This window comes from Rhinoraja longicauda, chromosome 3, assembly GCF_053455715.1.
Source record: "Rhinoraja longicauda isolate Sanriku21f chromosome 3, sRhiLon1.1, whole genome shotgun sequence".
In the NCBI taxonomy this organism is placed as follows: Eukaryota; Metazoa; Chordata; class Chondrichthyes; order Rajiformes; family Arhynchobatidae; genus Rhinoraja; species Rhinoraja longicauda.
Genome location: NC_135955.1, coordinates 25,500,027 through 25,527,288, shown reverse-complemented (window position 1 = coordinate 25,527,288; position 27,262 = coordinate 25,500,027). Strand labels below are relative to the sequence as shown.

The 27,262-nt window shown below is 42.3% G+C and overlaps 1 protein-coding gene across 5 annotated transcripts in view; it reads right to left on the bottom strand.

Annotated features, from left to right (window-relative positions):
• LOC144590181 (A-kinase anchor protein 2-like) overlaps positions 1-27,262 on the bottom strand; it is a 387,659-nt gene that overhangs the window by 260,469 nt on the left and 99,928 nt on the right. For all 5 annotated transcript variants that reach the window (XM_078394993.1, XM_078394992.1, XM_078394997.1 and 2 more), the window contains one exon: positions 20,686-20,816. In XM_078394993.1, the coding sequence (XP_078251119.1) occupies positions 20,686-20,816 (131 nt within the window). The remainder of the gene's footprint in view (positions 1-20,685; positions 20,817-27,262) is intronic.

Here is a 27,262-nt window from a genome sequence, read left to right as displayed (position 1 = left end):
TGAGTGGACAGATTGTAGCAAGAGCCCTGTAGATGTCCAGGCCTCAGGATCTGCTGAGAATGATTTAGGTCTGTGGGGCTGAAGGGAGTAAATTGTACTGAAATCAAACGCCTTTGGAATTTGCTGGGTCAATTAAATTTAGAACCGATTTTCTGATGATCCTGCACTGCTCTTTAAGTTATCCAGGAATGTGGTGGTAAAGTGGGAGAACAGGATTGTATTGCAGGTCAGAGCAGCTTTATCTAATTGAATGGTGAAACCCATTCAGGGGGATGAACGGCCTCTATTCAAATTCTATGGCTGAATAAATCAATTAAAAGAAAATCTTGTGAAAATAAAACACAACGTGCTGAAGTAACTCAGTGGCTCAGGCAGCGTCTGTGGAGGGAGTGGATAGGTAATATTTAGGGTTGGAACTCTTCTTCAGACCTGACCTGAAACATCACCTTACACCCTGGAAAGGTGCTCAAGATTCCAGCATCTGCAGTTTCATGTGTCTCCTTCTTGTGAACATGGCAGCTTGACCTCACCATCCCCACGGTTTTAGGAAATCAATGCATTTACCTACTAATTCTAAATAAACTTCTCTATCCTCCCCCAACAAATCACAGCATCTCCCAACACCTGCCAAGTGTTCAAGCAAATGGTGGACTTTCAATCAGACAACTACTCGTATTTCTTAAGCTCATTTTGATTTCAGTTTCAGTTTTAGTTTATTGTCATGTGAACTGAGGTACAGAGAAAAGCTTTTGTTGCATGCTAAAAGAGACTTCATCTGGACAGTATAAATCGGGCTTCAAACAAGACATTTTAATTGATGCCATTTTACCCAAAGAAACAGGGGAACAAAGCCCAGAACATTACCAAGAGTTTTACTTCCTATGAAATAGTTTCATACAATGGCCACCATTGTAACGTATCGCAAGCTTACACAACCCGCTATGCAATAATGTTTAGCGATGTTAATCAAGGGATCAACATCAGCCAGCAAAAAATAGGGAGAACTCATCTGTTCTGCTCACAAAAATTACACCAAGGGATCTCTCAGGATTACCTGAGACACGGTGGGATCTTGATTTTACATGTCACCGAAAAGGTACCCCCTCTTACATTGTCGCACAGTCTCAACCCTGAACTGGGAATGTCTGGCGGGATATTGTGGTCAGGTCTCTGGAGTAGGACTTGAAACGCAACTTTCTAACCCAGAACTATGACTGTTTCCACTGAGTCCAGCTGACAGATATTGGATATATTCATGCTGGGTGGCATACCTGCGATGAAAGAAAGTTAATGCTGACAACTTTCCTCAAGTTATTATCACTATACATTGAGCCTTCGTACACAATTTCCATTAAAATGCCCCTGAGGTTTGCTCCAGCTGAATAAAACTGGTCAAGTATCAAAATAATTGCGGATGGGGATCTCAGACCTCAAACTAGAACAGTTTCGCGTTCCACAGATGTTGCCTGCTTGGCAATTCCTGTTTAAAAAAAAAAAAATTTTTTTGATAATATCGTAGAGACCTATTGGTGTCAATCTAATGTGCTTGACAGAAAGTGTGATAATATCCTTCTATAATCTCAGCAACCAAGATATTCTTGATTGGGTAATAGAATTTATTTACCACCATTTTCCAAGAGTCTTTTTGATTATTTTGTGTATCTATTAAATTTTTAGTGATTTGTGTTGGTAGATACTTATATTTTGTTGTTTCCACCCTACCCTCCCCTCTTACTTTCTCCCCATGTTATCCCCTACCCTCGATTCCACTAGTTACTGGACATACAATAAGAGAGTATTCCAGTCTCTCTTTTGTGGATCCATAGTGAATGGCCTCACACTTGCTTTCACCGTTTGCCACAGTTTTGCTCATGGGAGGTGGTGCTTCATCTGTATATTATTCGAGCCACCATCTTAAACATATCAGCTGGAGCACCACATCTGGGCCTGACCCTAACCTGTCTTCATCTAAACGCATATACCAATCTGGCCTATTCAAAAGAGAACCCTTAACTATCAGAGTATAAAACTGGCCATTTGGCCCAGCAGGTCCATGCTGGTATATATGCTTTGCACAAGCATCCTCCTACTCTTCTTCATCTAACCGTTTCAGCATTTCCTTTTATTCTATCCCCTCATGTGCTTAATTGGCTGGCACTTAAATGCATCCACAATACTCATCTCGAACCCAGATTATTGCAGCACATTCTGCAAACCACCCAATCTCTGGGGCAAGGAATGCTTGATTATCTTTACGATCCATGAAATAGGGAAAGTAACGTTTCCTTCTCAGGTGGCAGTTCAGCAAAAATCCCAACAGTTATTTGAAATATCATTCCTGGCATGTGATACAGGAGCCAGCTTCTGTAACTATGTTCAATAACTGCCTTTCTGTGAACACATAAATAACAAAAACTTACAAAAATATGCACTTGAATTGGTTGTTTTTTTTAAAAAGAAGGGCCCTCTGTCCATTAACTACAGTCCTTGTTCGTATTCCATTGAAGGAAATAACTAGTGAGATGAACAATAGTGTTTCTGTACCACAGCTGAATCTATACATTTGGCCAAATTTACTTGGTCACAGAACAAAGTAAACTACTCTGGAATTGTTTCTCCCTTGTCTGAGAGGACCCGTGTGTTCAAATTGCCCAGTTATGACTTGTTCAGTTTGCTGAAGGCTTCATTTTCTCAGTGAGAGGATAATTATTTGACTCTAACCAGAATAATTGTCCCATGTTACCCCCAACCCATTGCAAGTTGAGGTAAAGGACAAAGATTGTGATTGTATCAAAAAAACAGCTATGCAGTGTACAGGGAGGACTGGCAGAACAAATAGTACATTCATAATTATTTTTAATTGGAAAATAAATTGACATCCTATGTAAAGAATTTAAGTGAAACCAACATCAGATTCCTATGCAATATGAACGGTTATTTGATTATTTTAAGAACCACAAACTAACATGAAACTAACATTCCTTGGGCCATTTTTAGTTGGGGTGATTCTTAATGAAGGACTTTCAGAAACTAATTTCATTTTACAGTGCTCCTCTGCAAGTTGTTATTTTAGAAAAAAATAGATTAAATTATTTTTTGTAACTTGCATAGTATGTAGGAAAAACGTGAAAAGGTTATGGCGAGTTTACTTGAAGCATTTAAAATTGAGAAGGGTTTTGAGAGGGTTATAAAGGAGATGTCGTTGCCACAGGGGGAGGTTAGTAACCATGGAGGACAGATTTACAGCTCCTAAACATATCTCTGACCAGGCTGATGGCTATTTACGCTGAAATATGCTAACCTGACCTGTGCCATCCTCAGGCCATCTTTCAGTGTATTTGAGACATCCAGTAGTGTTAAAAGAGATACATGGAACTGCAGATGCTGGTTTACAAAAAAGACACAAAGTGCTAGAGTAACTCAGTGGGTCAGACAGCATCTCTGGAGATCATGAATAGGTAACATAGGAAGGAGCTGCAGATGCTGGTATATAATGAATCTGTGGAATTCTCTGCCTCAGAAGGCAGTGGAGGCCAATTCTCTGAATGCATTCAAGAGAGAGCTAAATAGAGCTCTTAAGGATAGCGGAGTCAGGGGGTATGGGGAGAAGGCAGGAACGGGGTACTGATTGAGAATGATCAGCCATGATCACATTGAATGGCAGTGCTGGCTCGAAGGGCCGAATGGCCTCCTCCTGCACCTATTGTCTATAAGATAGACACAAAATGCTGGAGTAACTCAGTGGGACAGGCAGCATCTCTGGAGAGAAGGAATGAATGAAGTTTCGGGTTGAGTCCGAAGAAGGATCTTGAACAGAAACGGTGCCCATTCCTTCGCTCCAGAGATGCTGCCGGTCCTGCTGAGTTACTCCAGAATTTTGTTTCTATCTTCAGTAACATTTAAGTCAGGACTCTTCTTGTGTTTGAAAATGTTCTCCAGAGATGCTACCTGACCGGCTGAGTTACTCCAGCAATGTTAAAATTAATGCTGTCCTTATGTCATCCTATGCCATGTCACTCTGAAGAATCCAAGATGGGGGAATTCCTGGCCCTGTCTCTGGCCTTCCCCCCCCTCCACCCTCTTCCATCCTTCTCCTCCCTCTCACGATACTATGACAGTGACTTTGTAAATTCCACACTCCACACACCACCTCACATGGATAAGTGCATCGCCAATAAGTCAAGAAACCTGAGCCTTTCTTAACGATAGAATAATCCAAATTAGTTCTGTTATTTAATGGAATGTTACTTGTGCTAACTATCCATATTTTGATGGAAATTCTGACAGGAAGGTGATTGTGGCATTGGCTACAAGCTTAGTTATAAATCAAACAAACTACAATGACTAATAAAACATTTAAAATTCCAAATATCTCATAACCAGGATTGAAAATCCTATGGACTTAAATAGTCATGATATTACGAGAATGTGTTTAGAATACTGTTGTTGTTTCTGCCTCAACTACTTCTGCTAGTCGCTTGTGTAGGAAGGAACGGCAGATGCTGGTTTACACTGAAGATAGACACAAAATGCTGGAGTAACTCAGCGGGACAGGCAGCATTTTGGGAGAAACATCACCCATTCCTTCTCCCCAGAGATACTCCCTATCTCGCTGAGTTACTCCAGCATTTGTGTCTATCTTTGGTTTAAAACAGCATCTGCCATTCCTTCCTACAAAAAATGGAAATCCAGCATTGTTTTGAAAACTGCCATCACTAAGAGTGATCAAATGAATGTACAAATTAGAGAGCAGAAATAGCCAGTTCAGCCCTTCAAACTTATGTTTCCATTTAATAAAATCATGGCTGTTCTAGTTGTTACCTCAAATACACATTCCCATCTACCCTAGGTGAGTTCTAAATTCTCCCACAGGAGAATAATCCATAAATTCATAAGGTCATAAAGAATAGGAGAATTCGGCCATTCGGCCCGTCAAGTCCATGCCATTCAATCATGGCCAATCTATCTCTTCCTCCTATCCCCATTCTCCTGCCTTCTCCCCAAAACCCCTGACACCTGTACTAATCAATAATCTATCTATCACTGCCTTGAAAATATCCACTGACTTGGCCTCCACAGCCTTCTATGGCAAAGAATTCCACAGATTCACCACCCTCTCACTTTGTGTGGTCAGTGATGGCCAAATCCTGTGAAAGAATTAAAAAACAACTTTAGCAGGAGGCCACTGTGAAAGACCATTGAATTTTGGAGACATTTTCTTTGTTGTAAAACAAAAAATTCTCAGCTAATTGAAATAGAAATGTGATTGTTTAGCAGGCCACGCTACTTGTAAATCAGTCTCAGCTGCAGAAATATTACAATTTCAACTAATTGCCTCTCCTGGGAAAGCTGAAAAGAGTTTATGGCAACATGGTTACAATCATGGTAGTCTAACAAAAATGTCAACAAAATTGCACAAATATAGTCAGCGCAATTTTGAATTGTGTTGTGTCCGTGGACCGGTATTCTGTAAATTGTTTCTCCATTGTTTCTCCAAAAAAAATAACATAACTTTATGTATAGAAACTTGAAAAAAGGTTGAAATTGAAGCTTTGATGTATTTTACACTGATATTAATCATCTGATTCATGACTGATTTGAAAGTATTTTTGCATTCCTACAGTTTGAGTTCCGGTTTGTCAGACCAAGAATCCCGCCTTCATAATAATGATAGCACAGGAGACTGCCATTCAATCAATAATTGGAGTTATCCAATTACTCCACTCTCCCACTCCATTCCCACTGCATGTCTAAATAAATCCGATCTCATGTTTGAAAGTTGCAATTGAACCTTCTTCCATCATCCTTTTCAAGTAGTTGTTCTAGAGATGTTGGTTCAATTGCTGAGGCTTGGACTTCAGACCGTGATATCTATATACTAAAACTCGCGTTTGTTTGTTTGTTTGTTTGTTCCTGAACTACAGCCAAAACGGTACACGATAGCGTGACAATTTTAGGCCCACCTTACTCACCGTTGTCCCTTTGGTGCTAATGGAAGAAGTTTCATTGAAATTGGTGTTATATTTTTAAAGTTATTCACATTTAAAATCTATCTAGGGAGGGAGGGGGGGAGGGAGGGAGGGAGGGAGGATAAGGGGGGGTTAGGAGGATGGAGTAGGGTGGAGGGGAAAGGGGAGGGGAAGGAGGGGAGGGAGAGGGGGACGGGGGAGGGGAGGGGGAGGAGAGGGGAGAGGGGAGGGAGGAGGGGGGAGGGGGGAGGAGAGGGTGCTGCACCAATGCAGGAGAGGTTTGGGTCCAACGGGTCCACTTGGTCTAGTATGAGTTAAAACAGCCTGGTAGGAGGGAATTTAAATTTGGATTTGAATAAAGTGATATCAGTAACGGTGTCTACTTGAGTGTTAAAATCTTTAGTCTGGGGAGAGATTCTGCCTTCATTACCCAAACCACCTGACACAGCAATGTGATAGGCTCTCAACTGAAATAGTGAGGAAACTACTCAATCTAAGGAGCAGTTTGGTTTGGACGATGAATTGTGGTTTTGGCAGCAAAATGCATTTGCAGTAAATGAATTAGAATTTTTGAAAAAGATCTTCATCTCCCAACGCAATGATTCATGGGTGAAATGCGTATGGTTATTGCCCTTTTTGCCGGGAGATGTTGTCTCTCCTTATTTATCATGAAGATTTTGGCGGCATGGTGGCACAACTGATGGTACTGCTGGCTTGCAGCACCAGAGACCTTTGTTCAACCCTGACTTTAGATGCTATATGTATAGACATTTGCACACTCTCCCTGTAATCCTGTGGGTTTCCACTGGATGCTCTGGTTTCCTCCCCAACCCCAACCACGTGCAAGTTGGTAGGTGAACTGGTGGCTGTAAAGTTGCCCCTGGTGACTGGCAGAATCTTGGGGAAATTGATGTGAAAGTGAGGGGACATAAAAAGTAACGATTAGTATTGGATTAGTGTAAATGGGTGATTGATGGCTGGTGCATCGTCAGTGGGTCAAAGGGTCTGTACCCAACCTGTATTTGTCTTTGGCGTCATGAGTGCAGAGTTAGATTGATTTTACAACTATTATTGCTCATCAAACCGAGATTCCTCACTGCCACAAGAGCTATGTACAGTGCTCTACTGAGTGGCAAGCCTTGAGGAAGGCTTACATTGATACGGACTGGCAATCTTCTATCAAATAACTGATCATTTAAAATTTTATAATAATTTTTTACATGAATATGAACTGGTTTGCCAAATCTGTACATTGGGTAATACCATTGGGCGATTGCAAAGATTGCACAGAGTAGGACTCCAACTATATTTCAGACAGATGAGTTAATTCTCCATGACACTATAAGTTTACATCTAATATTGGCCATGGGTAAGGCATAGCATGCGAACAATTTTAGCTGAACTGTTTAAAATAGGTTGACTGGTGCTATTTTTGCGGTTAGATGAAGGGTATGTAATTGGTTGCTGGACAGTGAACCATATATGTTCAAGTTCCCTCCTGGAAGAAAGTGGAAATGGTGAAAGTGATGGGTTAATTGTTTGGTGATTTTGTGTCTATTATAACAGGCATTACAGTCAGTGCGACTGATGCAACTATTAATTGACAGTCCACGCTTAAATCCTGCTTAAAAGAGCAATACATATTATTTTTCCCTGATCCTATCTTGATGCACTGGTGTACAATGCTTAATTAAGGAGCCAATAGGAGCTTAGACTCATGTTGAAGTGGATTAGGAGCCTCAATGCATAATACTGCTTTCAGACAAGAGCCTGAGCGGATTAATATTCTGTCATTTGGTGATTCTTTCTTTTGTTTCCATTTATCTCATAATGAGCTTGGTTAACAGTTTTATTTAGGAAAATATAAACTGTCCATATTTGCATATTACATCGGACACAGCCTATCAAATCTATGACCATCTTATTCCCTCATTAATTTTCCCTGTAACCTATTTTCACTTTGTTCCCTTCAAATCTCCCCGAAATACTACCATCCATCTACTGAGCAGAGGTAAATCACATTGGCCTATTGACTTGCCAACCCCACCCCTTTGGTATGTGGGGTACCTGGAAGAGACCTGTGCAGTCCCAGGGAGAACGTGGAAAATCCACACAGACAGCATCAAGGCTCAGGATTGTACTAAGGTTGCTGGAGTTGTCAGGCAGCAGCTCTACCTGCTATGCCACAGTGCTGCCTTAGCAGTGATATTTGCTATTGGTCAAAGACTGGCAATCCATATTATTTAGAACATGGAATGAAAAAACTTGTATTATTTAAATTTATTTTAACCTGAGGATATACCAAACTGCATTACAGGCAATAATCTAGTTTTGAAGTGTGGTTGCTGATGCAAAGATTTATTTATGCAGAAGTAAATTTGCACACAGCAAGCTCCCACAAACAGCAGTGAGATAATAATGTGTGTTGGAAGGAACTGCAGATGATGGTTTACACCGAAGATAGACACAAAATGCTGGAGTAGCTCAGCGGGCCAGGCAGCATCTCTGGAGAGAAGCAAAGTCACCCATTCCTTCTCTCCAGAGATGCTGCCCATCCCGTTGGTTTACTCCAGCATTTTGTGTCTATCTTCAGTGAGATAATGATGATTTTTATGATGCTGGATGAAGGATAAATATCAGTCAGGTTGTCAGGAAAGAACTACCCGCTCTTCGATGCGATAATATCCTATCCAAAAAGAAGGCTTCTTCAATACCGTAGCACTCCATCAATAATGCACTGGAGTCTCAGCTCAGGTGTTTGAACCTGTAACCTCTAGATTCAGATGCAAGAGCACATGTCAATGAACCATAGCAGATGCCAAAGGGAAAAATGCATCAAGGATAGCCACAAAACTGGTCTATTCTTGAGCACATGCAATAAGAGTTAAATGCCGGTAGGTAATCAATCATCAGCAAGATAAAATTAAAAACCCCATACAACACAAGCCCTCTTAGTTCATAACTGCATTAAATACTCTTGGCTGATCACACTGCTAAATCTGTCCAGCTTCTAATAGATTGGTTTTATTTTAGACAACTATTTTGCATCATTCCCACTGGGCTACAACCAACCAATGCAGGTCTCCTCCCCCAGAAGGAAGCAATGGCAGCACTGATGGCAGCAACCCTTCTGAACGCTGATTGTCACACAAACCATGCAGTAAGTTCAGTGGACAACCCCACACATTAGGACTAATAATTAAGTTAGAATTTTGCCATTCTAAGAAAATATTCACGGTCAACATATTTATAAGTAATGATTCCAGAGCTCATTTGCTGCCAATCTTTGCTAAGTCTAGACCGTTTGATGTACTCCAAGCTGGTCCCATCACCTATTCTCCTTAAAATAGACATCAATCAAAATATTGCTGCCTGTGCCTGACTTCATACCTCTGTGCCCGACTTCATACCAATTTAAAAATTCTCGCCTTTGTTTTCAAATCCCTCCATTGTCCCACACCTCCCTGAGTCTGTGTTGTCATCCTGCTGTCCACACCTTGCATTTTTCAGATTGGATCATCCATAAATTAAATCATAGCAACATTTCTGCTGCTGGCAATATCCCAAGTTCAGGAATTCCCACTGTTTTATGACGGTTTCCTGCTTTAAAATACTCATGAAAATCTCTCTTTTTGAACCGGTTTTGGTCATCTGCCAGAATGTCTCAATGACAATTTCTTTATGAGGAGTCTTGTTGAAACACCAAAGATCTTTTGCTGAAGGCCTTCTTAAATAAAAGTTGCTCTTGTTGCAAATCAACAAAAACATGACATTGACATGTTTCCTGGTATGCAGGTTCCTCAAGAGAACTGTTAAAGGCCATTGATGACCAATCAGTAGAGGAGGAATAGTAACTTTTTCTTACTGACCACCCTTCTTTTGCTAATGATGATTTATTCCAATGGGCTGAAGCTACCTGGTATTATATGTGGCAACTTCTCTGAAATTGGACTGAAATAAACTACATTGTATATTGAGCTGACTAGCCAAAATAAACCAGAACAGCCAAAATATCTCAATGGCTCCATCAGCACAGAATTGCATCCAACTAATAAACAGTTAAATAAGACCCTTGAGAATGCAGTGCAAGCACATTGCAATGCCCCTTGAAATGAAACAGTGGACCGTGACTAATTCTTTGCACGCAACTAGGAATAGTTTGAATCCTTTGACAATTTCTTGAAAGAGCTATGATTGTTCAGATTTGAACGTCTCACTCATGGGGGATTGGATATTTGTGGAACCCAGGGGGTGGGCCAGAGGAAGTGGCTGCCACAGGAGACTGAGTTAATTCTGGCATTCAAAGCAATGGAGCGATCCAAAGGCAGGTTGGAAATATCGGATTGCCAACAGCAGGAAGTACACACAGCGAAGTACAAGATAAAAATCTGAAGAGTGAAAGAACGGCCAATATTGCTTAGGTGTTGCAATTATTGTGGACAACAATATGATCAGCAATATGACGTGGACTGGAAAATTATCTCCACAAATAGTTGAAAGAGGAACTGGATATTGAAAGTCCATTGAATGGAAGTGATAGCTGTGCAGGGAAAGAGACATGGTCAGATTCAGATTAGCAGTTGAACATAATAATCTTGGTGTCAAAAGTAACTGCAGATGTTGTTTTACGAAAAAAGACACAAAGTGCTGGAGTAACTCAACGGGTCAGGCAGCATCTCTGGAGAACATGAAGAGGCAACTTTTCAGGTCGGGACGCTTTTGCAGAATGACTGTAGTCGGGGAGGTGAAAGCTGGAAGAGAGGTGGGGCCAGGACAAAATCTGGCAGGTGATGAAGGAGGTTTTTGATTGGCTGATGGTTGGATAAAGGCCACACATGAAAAGGCAAAAGGTGTGAGATAAGAAGATAAGATAAAGATAGAAGAGGCGTGAAATGTGAAGCCAGAGGAATTAATATAGGTGGAAGAGTATGGGGAATGGAAAATAGGGGGGTGGGGGTTGGGGTTGGGGTTTGTAGGTTAGTTACCGAAAATTGGAAGAATAGCACTTCAATAGCCTGGGTGGCTTGCAGCCTAATGGTGTGAACAATTAATTCTCCAATTTTAGGTAACTAACCTATAAACCCTTCCATCCATTTATTTTCTGTTCTTTCCTCTTCGCTCTGTTACCTTCCACCTATATTCCTTCCCCTGGTTTCACAATTGGCACCTCCTCTATCCCTATCTCACACTTTTTGTCCATTCATTTCTGGCCTTTGTCCAACCATCTGCCAATCTAATCCTCTCCCTCACCTGTATCCACTTAGCACGTCAGACTTTATCTCATCCCCATTCCTCTTCCAGCTTTCTCCCCCACCCCCCCCCCCCCCCCTCCACGCCCCCCACTACAATCAGGCTGAAGAGTGGTCCCGACACAAAACATCACTTATTCAAGTTCTCCAGAGATGCTGCCTGATTTATTCCAGCAGTTTGTGTCATTCACAATAATCTTGGTGCCAAACCAGGCTAATTCTGTGGGAGACGCACCCACTAGATGATGTCTCTGCCAAGATGTTGGTACGAGGGAAATAAATGACATTTTAATTTGACTTGGAGGCATTGTGTTATATCTCTCATAAGCAATCCATTAATCTGGAGGTGGTGCAGTTAAAACAAACAGGATGTGTTATCAATGAACAAGGAGACTAAACAGAAGCCTGCCAAAATTTGCTCTTGGAAGGTAGTGAACCCAAAGAAATCAGAGCGCTATGAGATGGAACTCATTGTAGCAGACGAGAAAGATGCCAAAACTTGGAAGAAGTGTGGTCCAGCAGATTGGACTGATACATCGTTACAGGATTCTGGCAGCTGTCTCTCTGTAAAGCCTTTTGTTTATAAAAATACTTTGTTGGTTTAACATGCTGGCTATTCTCCAGTATCTTAGAGGCTGATATTGATACAGTCAGCTCCAAAGTGGCATTAGTTCACGTAGCTAATTTTCTTTATTAAAGCAGACAGATAATATCTCAGGACAGTAAAAAACCCGCCTGTCGCGTGCAGCGTTGCTGCAACGTGCAGACTGCGCACCTCCCAAGCCCGTTTGTTTATTGCGATCTTCTGCTCACTGACTGCTTATGTCACGTGTGTGGGAGCAGGCTCCAAAAAGTGATACTTTACATTTGATGTGCTGCCAGCCAGAATTATGGCTTGGATGACAAGGCTGAGGAATCTTATGCTTGGGATGTCAGGGGTGTACAGGGAGTGGTGGGAGGAAGGGAGGGAGATGGGGCCAAAAAGGAACAAAGTTCTCTCTCTTACAATAATCATTTAACACATTGGAGATTTGTGTGGGTAAAACTAATTCTGGAATTTGGCCAGAAATCTAAAGAATTACAAATTCTTGCACATTCAGCCTTGCATCTTTTTTTATTTCTCATTCTATTCAAAAGGGAGTATAAACTCATAATGTGGGCATTTCCAGTTAATGTTTTAGAGGCAACAAAAAAGTTACGTTTTCTGAATAACTGACGGGTCATCAATCGATTTACAGGAAACATTGGAAAAGATAAAAGGGAAGGACACAGTTGGCCAAAGAAGACTGCAGAGCTCTTGGGATCCATAGAAACAGGCTCAAGTACAAAGACCAAAGAGATCTTCATTACACAGATCTAGGACACTGGAATTCTCTTCCACGGTGAAAGGTCTTGGTCGAATGTATGTCAACATTCAAGGTTAGATGGGATTGAGAACTGAAGAGAAAGGAGAAATGGATGGACGGGGAATGTAATCAAAACTGTTTACTTATGCTAACATAGGTTGGATGGGGTAGAGATTTACTTCCATTCTGTACTATCTATATATTGAAAGCCAATTCACTGAGTGAAAATAAGGCAGGAAGAAATGAGCCAGCAATATAATCTGACACAAAGTCAGATTAATTGGAGTAACTCAATGGGTCAGGCAGCATCTCGAGTAAAACGATGGGTGACATTTCAGGTTGGAACTTATTCACAAAATGCTGGAGTAACTCAGCAGGTCAGGCAGCATCTCGGGAGAGAAGGAATGGGCAACGTTTTGGGTCGAGATCCTTCTTCAGACTGTCTAAAGAAGGGTCTTGAACCAAAACGTGACCTATCCTTTTTCTCCAGAGTTACTCCAGCAATTTGTGTCTATCTTTGGTATAAACCAGCATCTGCTGTTCCTTCCTACACAATATAATCTGACAAGTAGTTTACAGCAGGTTGTCTTTCAAATCCCAAAATTTGTTGAATTTATGGAGGCACTTTGAACTTTGTTTGTGCTTTGAAATCATTCCCATGAAACGATGTAGATAGTTGGCGTGTAGACCCACAGCAGAGTGTGAAAGAGAAAACATTTATGAAATGACACTTTAAGCCACATAAAATAAATAGGTTCCCAGAGTCCATTTTTGTGGAAACTGCTTTCAGAGTTTTCAAATTTACTTTGTTCCCAGTTCCTTACTAATCTGCAAACCATTATCACACAATAAATAGTACACCACAGATAGACACAAAATACTGGAGTAACTCAACGGGACAGGCAGCATCTCTGGAGAGAAGGAAATGGGTGACATTTCGGTTTAATTGGAGGAACAGCACCTCATATTTTGCTTGGGCATCTCACAACCCAGCGGTATGAATTTTGACTTCTCTAACTTCAAATAACCCCTTGCTTTCCTTCTCTCTCCATTCCTCCCCCATCCTAGTTCTCCGACTAGTTTCACTGTCCTCCTGATTAAAATTTTACTGACTGTATGCCTCGTTGTCACCTTCCCCTCAGCTAACAATGAACCATTCTACATTTTCCTTGATCACCGTCTCCTTTGATCTGTGTCTTCACACCTTACCCTTTTATATCTCTATGTCTCTCTATCTGCCTCAGTCTGACGAAGGGGCTCAACCTGAAACGTCACCCATTCCTTCTCTCCAGAGGAGCTGCCTGCCCTGCATTTGTGTCTATCTTTGGTGAAAACCAGCATCTGCAGTTCCTTCCCACACAAATAATACACCAGTCAGCTGCAGGCTGTTCCCAATCAGTGCAATGCTAGTGGCCCCTGTGTCCCTGCTCTGACTCTTGCCAGCTGATGCAGATAGATGCATCCTGCATCAGCCTTACTTGTCCTCCGACACCTACTTCAGCAGTGCAACCATTAAAGTAAAACTCCCTGCAGCTCCCAACCTTCCTAGAGTCAGAAGATAAGGTTTTCATCATTAGAAAAGATTATTTGATCATTACCTCATCGTGGGTTGGGGGAGTTTACTATGTTGTGATTTCTTTTTTTACATCAGTGTTGATAGATCAAAAGTACTGGTTATAGAAATGCAAGATAGTTTCTACCTCCTTTTTTTTGTCTTCCTTGTCTCTCTTTGAATTTTTTAATCTTTTAAAAAATGTTCTTTCTCCCTGATCGTCACTCTCATTGTTCTTCTTTCCTTCTCCCTATTTATTCCTCCATTCTGCTACCACTAGTGGGAGGGTCAAGGAACAGAGGGCCCAGCCTCAGAATAAAATGCCGCACCTTTAGAAAGATGAGGAGGAATTTCTGTAGTCAGAGGGTGGTAATTCTGTGGATTCCATTGCCACAGACAGTTGTGGAGGCCAAGTCATTGGGTATTTTTAAGGCAGAGATTGACAGATCCTTGATTGGTAAGGGTGTCAAGGATTATGAAAAGAAGGAAGGAAAATGGGGTTGAGAGGGATAGATAGATAAGTCATGACTGAAATGCAGAGTAGGCTCGATGGGCTGAATGGCCTACTTCGGCTTCCATTACATGAATTTATGAACTTCTTTCTTTGTCCCCTTTTTTCTCTCACTCACATTTTTTGCAAATCTGGGCGGCATTTTTCCAAGTCTGGGCGGCATTTTTCAGTGGCTATTTGCTCTTTGGAGTTGCATTAGATTTATAAACACAGCACATTACAATCTGAAAATACCTTAATGCATTGTTTGAGGTTTGAATCATTCCTCAGTATCTGAAGAATAGCCTACTCTAAACCAGTATAATCCCTGCCTTCTGATCTGCTGCCAATGCCTACTAACTGGACTGGAGTCAAATAACATTATTCAAATCCAGGTTGATGCCAATGAAACACATCCAACATTTTCTTTGTAAACTTTCCCCTCTATGGCATCAATCCAACATTCCGTGAAGCGAGGAGCTGACAGATATCTTGTCAGGACGTTTGGCCAAAGTCACATTGTTGAAATCTCTCACAATGTCTTCACGGGCTGTTCTCCATCTTGTTCTAATTTAGGTGTTGTTGCGTCTATTCGATTACTTTCACAGTAATCATAAAGACTCTGTTAAAGAGCAACAGTCCAACAGTCCTGACTTTCTTGTGATTAGCTCACTGGAAAGGGTTAACCATTCTTAAACATAACTGTTCCCGGACATTGTTTACAAAATTAAACTGTGTTCAGTAATTGCTCTTGGCAAGTCTTTTTCTCAGACTGACTTGACAAGCTGGTTTCCCGCAATGTAGGCTAATGAGGTGCTGACAAGACGGTCTGTAAATGTCTTGCACAAGCTGGTGTTCAATGCCACAAGGTGATACCTGACAGGGTCAGATACAATTGGGGCTGGGCTGGTGTGGATGATGACACATGGGTGAACCAGGGTTTCACCACAAGACCTCCCACATTCATCACCTTAAACATACATCCTGCTTTTCCCAATAGCTCTGCAAGCTATTCACTTTCAAGAAGCTATTTTTGTAGAAGCTATTTCCACCATCCCTCTATCAAGGGGATTTTAACGCTGGATAGTTGTGGCTCCAGTTCCATTCTCCAGCCTATAATCCAGCCTAGCACTCCCAAGTACAAAGGGATTGTTGCAATGTCAGATGAGGCACTGTCCAGGGTCCTTTCCAGTTCTCTTCTCCCCTTAAGTGATCATGCAGGACCTTTTGAGGTAGAGCAGGGTAATGATGCATCCTTTAAGGAACGTCTCAACCAAAAAGGTACCCATTAATTTAATTGATGTTAGCGTGATCTTGCTGTGCCCCATTCCCTACAGTGTTTCAATGACTGAAATTCAAAAGGAATTCAATGCCCACAGCGAGCATAACGACGTCCAAATGCTGCCAAAGCCATGGCTGCAAACTCTTGCTTAAGTAATAAAGAATTTGTAACATTCCCGAGACAGCTTAGTGTAGATGGCCCTTTCAAATGAATGTAATCGATCAATTGAGTGGTCCAATTTTCTGCACTTTCAGTTCTTGTGTTTAACTTTAAGCCATTGCATTTATTACTTTCCTTTCCATGCAGGCCATGTTGCAAATGAAACACCCCAGCTGGTCTGATGGTGCGTGAAATGGTCTTGCAACCCATCCACAATCACTGCTGTCATCTTAAATAGCTGTTAAACTTGCTGCTGCTGCTTCTAATCCAAATAAATTAACTACACAACTAATTTATTTAAACTAATCCCATCTATCTAACACTTCTTTAACGGGGCATTTAATGGGTGTGAGCTTTTCCCGTTGCTTTGACTTGTATATATAGAAATAGTCACTTTTGCTCTGCCTCATTTAATATCCTACAAGGATATGAAATTTGCTTTAAACTCTACAGATTTTATTAATCTTTTAAACAACTTTAAATGTGAGTTCTCTCCATTTCACTGTTTATTTTTTCTCTTTGGGCAAGATGTCTTTTCATATCAATTAATTATTCACCGATGATCTGAAGATGAGTCCCAGTCTAGCATGTGTTATTACGTGAAATGTAGCAGTGAACACTGCAAGCGGAGAGGACTGAAGGAATCTGTGCCTCTGCTGATACTTTGAAGGGGCCTTTCAATTAATTCCCTCACTTTTCCCCCTAACCCAGTCTATGTTTTCTATTTCAAATGCATTTATCTAATTTGTTTTCTTGCTCGACTTCCAGCCACTTCAAAGATATGAGACCAATACACCACGACATCAGAGCAGAATTAAGCCATTCGGCCCAGAGTGGCTGATCTATTTTTCGTCTCAAATAGATAGAGCTCTTAAGGATAGCTGAGTCAGGGGGTATGGGGAGAAGGCAGGAACGGGGTACTGATTGAGAATGATCAGCCATGATCACATTGAATGGTGGTGCTGGCTCGAAGGGCTGAATGGCCTCCTCCTGCACCTATTGTCTATTGTCTATTGTCTCAAGCTCATTCTCCTACCTTCTCCCTGTAATATTTGACATTCTTACTAATCAAGAACCTGTCGATCTCCGCTTAAAAAAATGTGCAATGACATGGCCTCCAATACCATCTGTGGCAATGAATTCTACAGATTTATCGCCCTTTGGCTAAAGAAATTCCTCGTCCTTATAACCATTATTGCCTATGCGAAGCCTTTCAAGTTCTCTGGATGGACATGAACCAAACTTTAGTGTCCTCCCCCAGCTCAACATTCCCAACACCTAGGTCCTCTTTACATTCAGTTGGCTCTGTGCGGCTGTACACCCACTCCCAAAACTGACCATCCATTTTGATCTCTGACAGGGCCAGGAGTGAAAAACTCAACATTGGTGGTGGAATATTTACCTTGTTACTGTAGGGAAAGCACTGGGCTGAGATGCGCACCAAAGAGCAGTCCAGAGCAGTCTATCTCTCTCATTGGAGACCCTCGAACTATCTTTGATCGGACTTTACTGGACTTTATCTTGCTCTAATCGTTATTCACGTTATTCCCCTAATCATTTATTTGTACACTGTGGATGGTTGGATTGTAATCATGTATTGTCTTTTCGCTGACTGGTTAGCACACAGCAAAAGCATTCCACTGTACCTTGGTACACTTGATAATAAACTAAACTCAACTCAACTCAATTGTTGATCTGGATGCTCTTTCAGCACAAGGAGCCAGTGTTGCCTCTCCCCAGTAATGGCGTGCAGTCAGTGTGGTGATTAGGGTGTCACTCTGAGCCATACTTTTCACCCCAGCTCAACCTAGACTAGCCCTCAAAGCAAACTCAATGCTAGCATTTATATCAAGAGGGTTGTATACAAAAACAAGTTGAGGCTCTATAAGGTGCTGGTAAGGCCGCGTTTGGAATATCGTGCGCAATTTTGGGCACCATATCTGAAGAAGGATATGCTAGCTCTGGAGAGGGATCAGAGGAGGTTTACAAGAATGATCCCAGGAATGAATAGTTTAACTTATGAAGAGCGTTTGACGGCACTGGGTCTGTACTCGCTGGAGTTTAGAAGAATGAGGGGAGACCTCGTTAAAACATATCGAATAGTGAAAGGCTTGGATAGAGTGGATGTGGAGAGGATGTTTCCATGAGTGGGAGATTCTAGGACTAGAGGTCATAGCTTCAGAATTAAAGGACGTTCTTTTAGGAAGGAGATGAGGAGAAATTTCTTTAGTCAGAGGGTGGTGAATCTGTGGAATTCTTTGCCACAGAAGGCTGTGGAGGCCGTCAGTGATATTTTTAAGGCAGAGATAGATAGATTCTTGATTAGTCATGATTGAATGGAGGAGAAGACTTGATAGACCGAATGGCCGAATTCTACTCCTATTCCTTATGACCCTCACAGGCAGCTATTACACATTGCCACAGTAGCCCACTCCACAGTGAGCCACATGGTGAAGAGGTTAAGCATTTCATTGCAACTGGAGCACCAACGGTGGGCTGAGCTCTCAACCAGTGCATGGCAGTATGGAGGGCAGTGTTGTGGAAAAAGGGTGAGGGGATTAATTGAACAAAGTATCAGCAGAGGCACAATGCAATGAATTAATTCAAAGTATCAGCAGAGGCACGATGCATCCTGGCAATGCATCTTGTGAACTGTGAATCTGTGCATTCAATGCTCATCAAAGCACTCCACTATGCACAATCAAATTGACAGCATATGCAATATAATATTGTGTTTCAATCTGGACCCATATAACAGAGACGGCAGCTGTCATTTTCAAACCTTTGTTGGCCTCTGGGTGAAGAATGCATTGCTCAATTCTCCACTAATCCTTTTTATCAATTATCTGGTTATTTTACTCTCAACTAAGGAAAATGGGTTATTACCCATTTTATCCAAGCCTCTCATAATTCTCTTTCTCTTCTTCTTCCCCTTCTCACTCTCTCTCATTTTTTCATGGCCCTGACACTCACCCACATTCTTCCTGACAAGGTTTCAACCGTGGTCTAATTTGTTTCTAATACAGTTCTAGCATGACTTCCTGTCTTTTATTTTCATTTCCTTACCTCAAAAAGGCAAGTATCCTGTATACTTTCTTAAATGTTTCTTAAGTGTTAACTTCATCCTCTCAAATGGCCTTCATCCTCTACAGTTTGCCTACCGCAGCCATAGGTTCACGACAGACACGATCTCCCTGATGCTACACTCATCACTGGAACATCTGGATACCAAGAACACCCATGCCATACTCCGATTTATTGACCACAGATCTGCCTTCAGCACCATTATCCCCACCAAACTCATCTCCAAACTCCTGGACCTAGGAGTGCGCAACCCCCCAAACCACCGGATCCTCGACTTCCTGATCCATAGACCATGATCAGTTGGGATAGGCGGCAAAATACCTTCCACGATAATTCTCAACACCCCATAAGGCTGCGTTCTCAGCTTCTCACTATATTCCCTATGCACCCACGACTGTGAAGCCAAATTCTGCTCTAACTCCATTTACGATTTTGCAGCTGACACCATTGTAGTGGGCCAGATCTCAATCAATAACGAGATGCAGTGCAGGAAGTAGACAGAGAGCGTAGCAACATGGTATCAAGACTACAAGCTCTCCCTTAACGTCAGCACGATGAAGCTAGTTATTGACTTTGGAAAAACATTAGTGTACATTTCTCCGTCAGCCTCAATGGTGCTCAAGTGGAGATAGCTGAGAGCTTCATGTTTCTAGGTGTAACTATCACCAACAATCTGTTCTGGACAAACCATATAGAAGCTACAGCCAAGAAAGCACACCAGGACCATCACTTCCTCAGATGATTAAGGAGGTTTGGCATTTCTCCAACGACTCTAGCCAACTTTGACAGATGCACCAGAGAAAATGTCCTATGGGGATGCAACAGAACTTAGTATGGCAACTGCTCTGCGAAGATGGCAAGTAATTGCAGAGGGTTGTGGATGTAGCCCAGTCCACAACATAGATCATCATCTCCATATCAACTCCATCATCAACTCACACTGCCTCATAATTCAACATAAGCCAACATAATCAAGCACCATTTACATCCCAGTTATCCACTCTTCTGTCCTCTCTCATCAGACAGAAGATACAAAAGCTTGAAAGCAAGTACCTCCAGATTCAGGAATAGTTTCTTCCCTGCTGCTATCAGACTACTGAATTGTCCTCTCATAAGCTAAGGGCGTAGTCCCAATCTCCCCGCATACCTCATTGCAGCCCTTGTACTTTTTTATCTGCACTTACTGTGTAGCTGTTGTGTCGTGTTATTATGCTGTAATACTATATTCTGCACTCTGCTATATTTCTCTTGCACAATCTACTGTATTTGAGTATAACAACTTAATTTTATTCATGTATAGTCTTATTTGACTGGACAGCAAGTTTTTCAACGTATCTCGGTACACATGACAATAATAAACCAATAGCAATCGCACATGTAGAGGGTGATGATTTACAGGCCATCATTTACTCGAATCTAGTACACATTTATTTTGTAAATATAAGCTTCATCATGTACTTGAAATCATTGCTCCAGCATCAATATACAGATATGTTGTGTGAGAGTAAAATGGATTACTAAATAACGAGCAAACTATTTTTCTTGGTCTCTGACCTGCGAATGGCTTCCTCCAATTTCTTTGCCTTGTTCTCATCTGCCTGGACCTGCTTGGTCCTTGCTTCCTCCTCTTCCGGGGATGAGGCAGGGATTCCTTGCAGGAGCCACCTCTCTCGCATGGCTTTCGACTGGATGAGGAAAGGAAGAAAGGTCTGTTGAAAACTTCAGTGCACAAGGTAGCAAAGTCATAAAAACATTGCATTGTAATTGTTATCATTTTACCTGTAAAAATCCAGACCCTGTTCCCCACGAATGTCCCTCTAAACATGACCTTTTCTGCACTTTTAAGACGCTGCTTAAAACCGATCTCTTTGACCAAGCTTCTAGACACCCATTTTAGCATCTCCTTATGTGGCATGGCATCATATTCTCTTTGATAACATTCCTGTCAAATAATGGAATATTTTTACTTTGTTTAAGGCACTGTATGACTAGAAGTAGCTCCATTAATTTTAAAACATGTTAATTCGTTTGGAAAGTGCTTTTCCCTAACTGGGATTGCTTTTAAATCTGATGGGAGGAAATTGAATGGATTTCAATGACACTGTCGATTTGGTTGTTTAATTCAATGCCTGGCTGCTTCCCATCACTTTAATCAGACAGCATTCCCGCATTTAAGGGAGTTCTCTGGGGCAGAACCAGGGTCAAACACCAGCTGTTGAAACTGTTCTGCTGGACCTCTACAAGTTTGCTCCAATACATATATGAAAACATTTTCACAACTGTTCTCATCTGCTTCATTTAAAATGTTATAATGAATAACATAAGACTCCCTGGTCAAATATCCTTGGGAATGCAATGGTCACAACACTCCTTTACAGCTACTGTTAACTTGATCGACTGGCAATTGCCAAGAGAAAAATGAAAAGGAGGAAAAGATCAACAGCTGTAACAATTTGCATTAAAAATGGCACATTTACGGCAATATAAAGGTCCAAAAGAGAAAGATTACGAGAAGCTACCTCCTCCGCTGGGAGTGTCCACAACAAAGGGGCAAACCATTAAAATAAAGGCCAGGCCTTTCAGGGTGACGTGAGGAATCACTCTTCTGTACAAAGGGAAGTGGAATCCAGAACTCCCTCTCCCAAAATACTGTTGGGGCTGTGAGATGGTCAATGGAAAACATCAAAAGGGTTTTGGGTATTGTGAGCAATTTTGGGCACCATACAATAGACAATAGACAATAGACAATAGGTGCAGGAGTAGGCCATTCAGCCCTTCGAGCCAGCACCGCCATTCAATGCGATCATGGCTGATCACTCTCAATCAGTACCCCGTTCCTGCCTTCTCCCCATACCCCCTCACTCCGCTATCCTTAAGAGCTCTATCCAGCTCTCTCTTGAAAGCATGAGAAAGGATATGCTGGCCCTGGAGAGGGTCCAGAGGAGGTTTACAAGAATGATCCCAGGAATGAGTGGGTTACCTTATGATGAGCGTTTGACGGCACTGGGCCTGTACTCGCTGGAGTTTAGAAGAATGATGGGGGGGTCCTCATTGAAATGTACCGAATAGTGAAAGGCTTGGATAGAGTGCATGTGGAAAGGATGTTTCCACTAGTGGGAGAGTCTAGGACTAGAGGTCATAGCCTCAGAATTAAATTCTTTAGGAAGGAGATGAGAAGGAATTTCTTTAGTCAGATAGTGGTGAATCTGTGGAATTGTTTGCCACAGAAGGCTGTGGAGGCCAAGTCAATCGATATTTTTAAGGCAGAGATAGATAGATTCTTGATTAGTACGGGTGTCAGGGGTTATGGGGAGAAGGCAGGAGAATAGGATTAGGAGGGAGAGATAGATCAGCCATGATTGAATGGCAGAGCAGACTTGATGGGCTGGATGGCCTAATTCTGCTCCTATTCCTTATGGCCTTAAAATGTTAGTCGATAGATTTTCGTAAGGCAGAGAGTGTCAAGGAATATGCAGGCAAATGATATTAGAGTACAAATCGCCCACGGTGAAGCATGAAGAGTGGGATGGACACCTTCTGTCCATGCACTGACTGTCCTAATTTAAACATTTACTAATCTGGAACAGCAGAAAAGGGGGCATTTAAGCGGGGAAATATTTCAAGCTTCATTGAAGTGCCAAGTTCACAAACAACACATTCAGTTCTATTCATACAATGCAAATAGAAAAGGCAATAAATCATTAGTTTTGATGAAACATTATCTCCGTTTCACTCTCCACAGATGCTGCCCGGCTAGCTGAGCATCTGCAGAGATTTACAGCATCTGCTGCGCTTGCTTTTATAGAATCATAGGGCCATAGAGAGATACAGCACAGAAACTGGTTCCTCGGCCAACTGAGTCCACATCAACCATCAACCACCATTAACATTAATACTGTTTTATTCCAATGCTTTTTTATTTTCCCCACGTTCTCATTAACTCGCCTCAGATTCTATCACTCACTTCCAGACTGGGGTGCTTTACAGCGGCCAATTAACCTACTAACCCACAGGTCTTTGGGATGTGAGAGGAAACGACATCTGCATGAGATGCTGCCGTGGGAAGGCATCATCTATCATTAAGGATCACCACCATCTGGGTCATGCCCTCTTTTCACTGCTACCATCGACATGGCAGTACAGGAACCTGAAGGCCACGCCACCAGGTTCAGGACCATCTACTTTCCTATAACTATCAGATTCTTGAAATGACGTGCACAAGCCTAATCCTACCTCAATAACAGAACACTCGTTGCAGCACTTTGCACCATTCTTTTAGAGATTTTGTGTAGTTAATGTATAATTGACGTATAATTGGCTGTTGTTGTTTGCGGTTGTCGATGTGCCTGTGATGCTGCTGCAAGCAAGTTTCCTCATTGTATCTGCACCTCACTTTACCTGTGCATGTAAACCTGACTCGACTTGAACTCACACGATCGCAGAGAGAATGTGCAAATGTCACACAAACAGCGTCCAAGGTCAGTAATGAACTCAAATCTCAGACATTGTAAGGCATCATCTCTACCAGCTGCACTGCTATGTTGAGCTTCTGAGGAGCAATTTACTTTGTTGTCACCCCTGAACACATGTGCAAATCTCTGCTGCCTACTGTCCTCAGCCTGGCACATTTGGCTCCAGGGAACCCAAAGCGCAGTAATAAGCATAACTAGTGTCCAGCCTTCTGTCACAGGTTTTATATGGTGAACGGTGAAACTTTGCCTTGAGGACACAACACTATTTGTAAACTGGAAAGAAGTGAAAACCGAAAACAAAACGTGAACTATAAAAGTTGACGTCGGATGACGGTGGGTGCTTTCCGAATTCCGCAATGATGATTTACTTAAATTTGTGTTTAGACTTTCTGGAGAAGGGTCCCAATCCACAATGTCACCATTGGATGCTTTCAAGAGAGAGCTGGTTAGAGCTCTTAAGGATAGCGGAGTGAGGGGGTATGGGGAGAAGGCAGGAACAGGGTACTGATTGAGAGTGATCAGCCATGATCGCATTGAATGGCGGTGCTGGCTCGAAGGGCTGAATGGCCTACTCCTGCACCTATTGTCTATTGTCTATCCATGTCCTCCAGAGATGCTGCCTGACCTGCTGAGTTACTCCAGCACTTTGTGTTTGATTCAGGCTTTACTCGTTACTATGAGCTGTGATTAATGGCAATGCTTGTATGACAGGAACTCAAGGGTTGTCAGCAGGCCAGGAACCCCACAGCACTGATGGCACCCACCATACAGCACTTTGTTTTGCAAAAGGCCATGCGAGGTTACAGTTTTGTCCAAACCACTGAAGTGAATGATATTTTATTGTCACATGTACCTAGGTACACTGAAACTCTTCGTTCTTGCATACAATCCGGTAAAATCATGCAGCAGACCTCATCTAGGCAGTACACAAAGAATGGCCACGTTTCCGGCGCTGACAAAGTTACAAAAGTTCATTGACCAGTCTTATCTACTCGCATCGGTAAACCAGGCCTGTGGTGCACGTGGCTTCAGGTGCCCCCCCGCCGGGTCCCCCTTCGATTTTGGTGCCCCCCCCGCCGAGTCCCCATTAACATCTTGCTGGTAAAATTATGCCAAACAGAAAGCAAAACTCAGCTGCCTGGACATTGTTTTTGCCCCAGGGCTGATGGCCCCCCCCCCCCCCCGCAATTTTTCATAAAATCAATTAATATCCATTTAAGTATCCCCGTGGCGTTTTGCATGTAGAATCGGGTGCTAAAGCAGGACGAGAGATTCCCATCCAAAACTGGGTGGTAAACTGGCTTCGTCATCGCTGCACTGATTACTGGGAAGTGATTCGGAACGTGAAAGTCCTCTCCCAGTGGCAGCTGGAGATCAACGGCAGGGAGGTGCCACGGAGGCAAGTGAGGTTGTGGAAGAGGGGAGATCTCCCCTCTGTGCCCATTACATGGTACAGAAGGATGAGAGGAGATCTTATCGAAACGTATAAGATTATTAAGGGGTTGGACACGTTAGAGGCAGGAAACATGTTCCCAATATTGGGGGAGTCCGGAACAAGGGGCCACAGTTGAAGAATAAGGGGTAGGCCATTTAGAACTGAGATGAGGAAAAACTTTTTCTGTCAGAGAGTTGTGAATATGTGGAATTCTCTGCCTCAGAAGGCAGTGGAGGCCAATTCTCTGAATGCATTCAAGAGAGAGCTGGATAGAGCTCTTAAGGATAGCGGAGTCAGGGGGTATGGGGAGAAGGCAGGAACGGGGTACTGATTGAGAATGATCAGCCATGATCACATTGAATGGCGGTGCTGGCTCGAAGGGCCAAATGGCCTCCTCCTGCACTTATTGTCTATTGTCTACAGCCTGTTCCAATTCTGTCCCTTGTCCCAAGCTCCTCCTCACACTGCAAAGTGATGCCAGCGGGCGGCTGGGATGAGATTTGCACAAAGAGATGGCGAGCACCGAGGCCCAGGGAGTAAATTCCAGTGCTTCGGGCTCGGCAGCTAAAGGCACGAGAGCCAATGAAGCAATGATGGAAATCGGGGATGTACAAGAGGCCAGAAGAGCGTGGGTCTTGAAGGGCTGTGGGGCTGAAGGATAGGGAAGGCCATGGGAAATTCAGAGGAATTTAAAAAGTCTTGCTGGAGTGAGAACTGCTGCAATTGTCATGGCAAATATTCTGCTCCACTTACTCAATATTGACAACTGTTGGGGACATGCAGAGGGTGTTGTGGCAGGGATATCTTCTGCAGGAACTTGCTTTCAGAAGAATCGTGCAATGGTAAAATGATCCTGAGCGTGAACTCAGCAGTTTACAGGTAAAATCTTCATAAGTTGCTAATGGGTTAAAAATAGGAACGTGTTGGAAAAGCTCAGCGGGTCAGGCAGGTTCTGTGGAGAGGGAAACATTATGACCTCTTGTCAGTTTGAATAAAGTTCATTGACGTGAAATGCTAATTCTCTCTCTGTCTTTACAAATGCTGCCTGGTCTGTTGAGTATTTCCAGAACCTCGCTATTCATCTTAGTTTCCATCATCCCGCATTACTTTGCCTTTGTCTGGGTCACTGGCACGTGTTAGGCACCTGCCACATTATTGAGGTTGACCACAATATAATCAACATCCCCTTGTTCCACCTGGACAGACCGGATTGTTGGTCTCCTGTATTGGAGAATGATCCCTTTAGTTGCTTGTTAATAATCACTACTACTGTATGTGTCAGTTACAAAGCCCAAGCCTTCCGCTCAGCAGATTTATCGCAATGTTTGTTTGACTTGAATTAAAACCATAGTCTGCAGCCATACTCAATTTTTATTACATAATTTTTTGGCAGTCTTATTCTTCCCCTGTTCCCAATGAAATATTGCTCTAAAGTAGTCCAGATAATCCTTTTCGAAAGTACCATGTGTTAGCTGTTAAGGACAAAGATGTAAAGAATTGCGGCAACAGCCCTATACGGACTCTATAATTTGCCAATTAATAATTTCATTCAATAGACAATAGACAATAGAAAATAGGTGCAGGAGTAGGCCATTCAGCCCTTTGAGCCAGCACCGCCATTCAATGTGATCATGGCTGATCATTCACAATCAGTACCCCGTTCCTGCCTTCTCCCCATATCCCTTGACTCTGCTATCTTTAAGAGCTCTATCTAGCTCTCTCTTGAAAACATCCAGAGAATTGGCCTCCACTGCCTTCTGAGGCAGAGAATTCCACATATTTACAACTCTCTGACTGAAAATGTTTTTCCTCATCTCCGTTCTAAATGGTTAGTTAAGGAAGCCTAGAGCTCTGTGACCAGAGAACTGAGTTACAGTTGCCAATGCCAGAGTAAAGCAAATCAGGTTAGAGGAGTGGAAGAGTCTCAGATAGGTGACAAAGATGTCAGTGGTGGGAACGTGGACTGTTGTGTTGGTGCTGCAAAGATCAATGAGGCACCTGGGATATACACCACCAGGATATAATACAAGAACCAGAGAAGGGCAGGTTTGACATCAATAGAAAATAGATAATAGCAAATAAAATATTTCAAGGCCAAAAAAATGGATGGTGATGAAAATCTGGAGAAAAGATGAGGGAAACTATTGTTTGGAGCATTGTTCCTTTCTTCATTTAATTTCTCCTGCATTCCTTTCACCTTCTGGTGAAAAGTCATCAGCCTGAG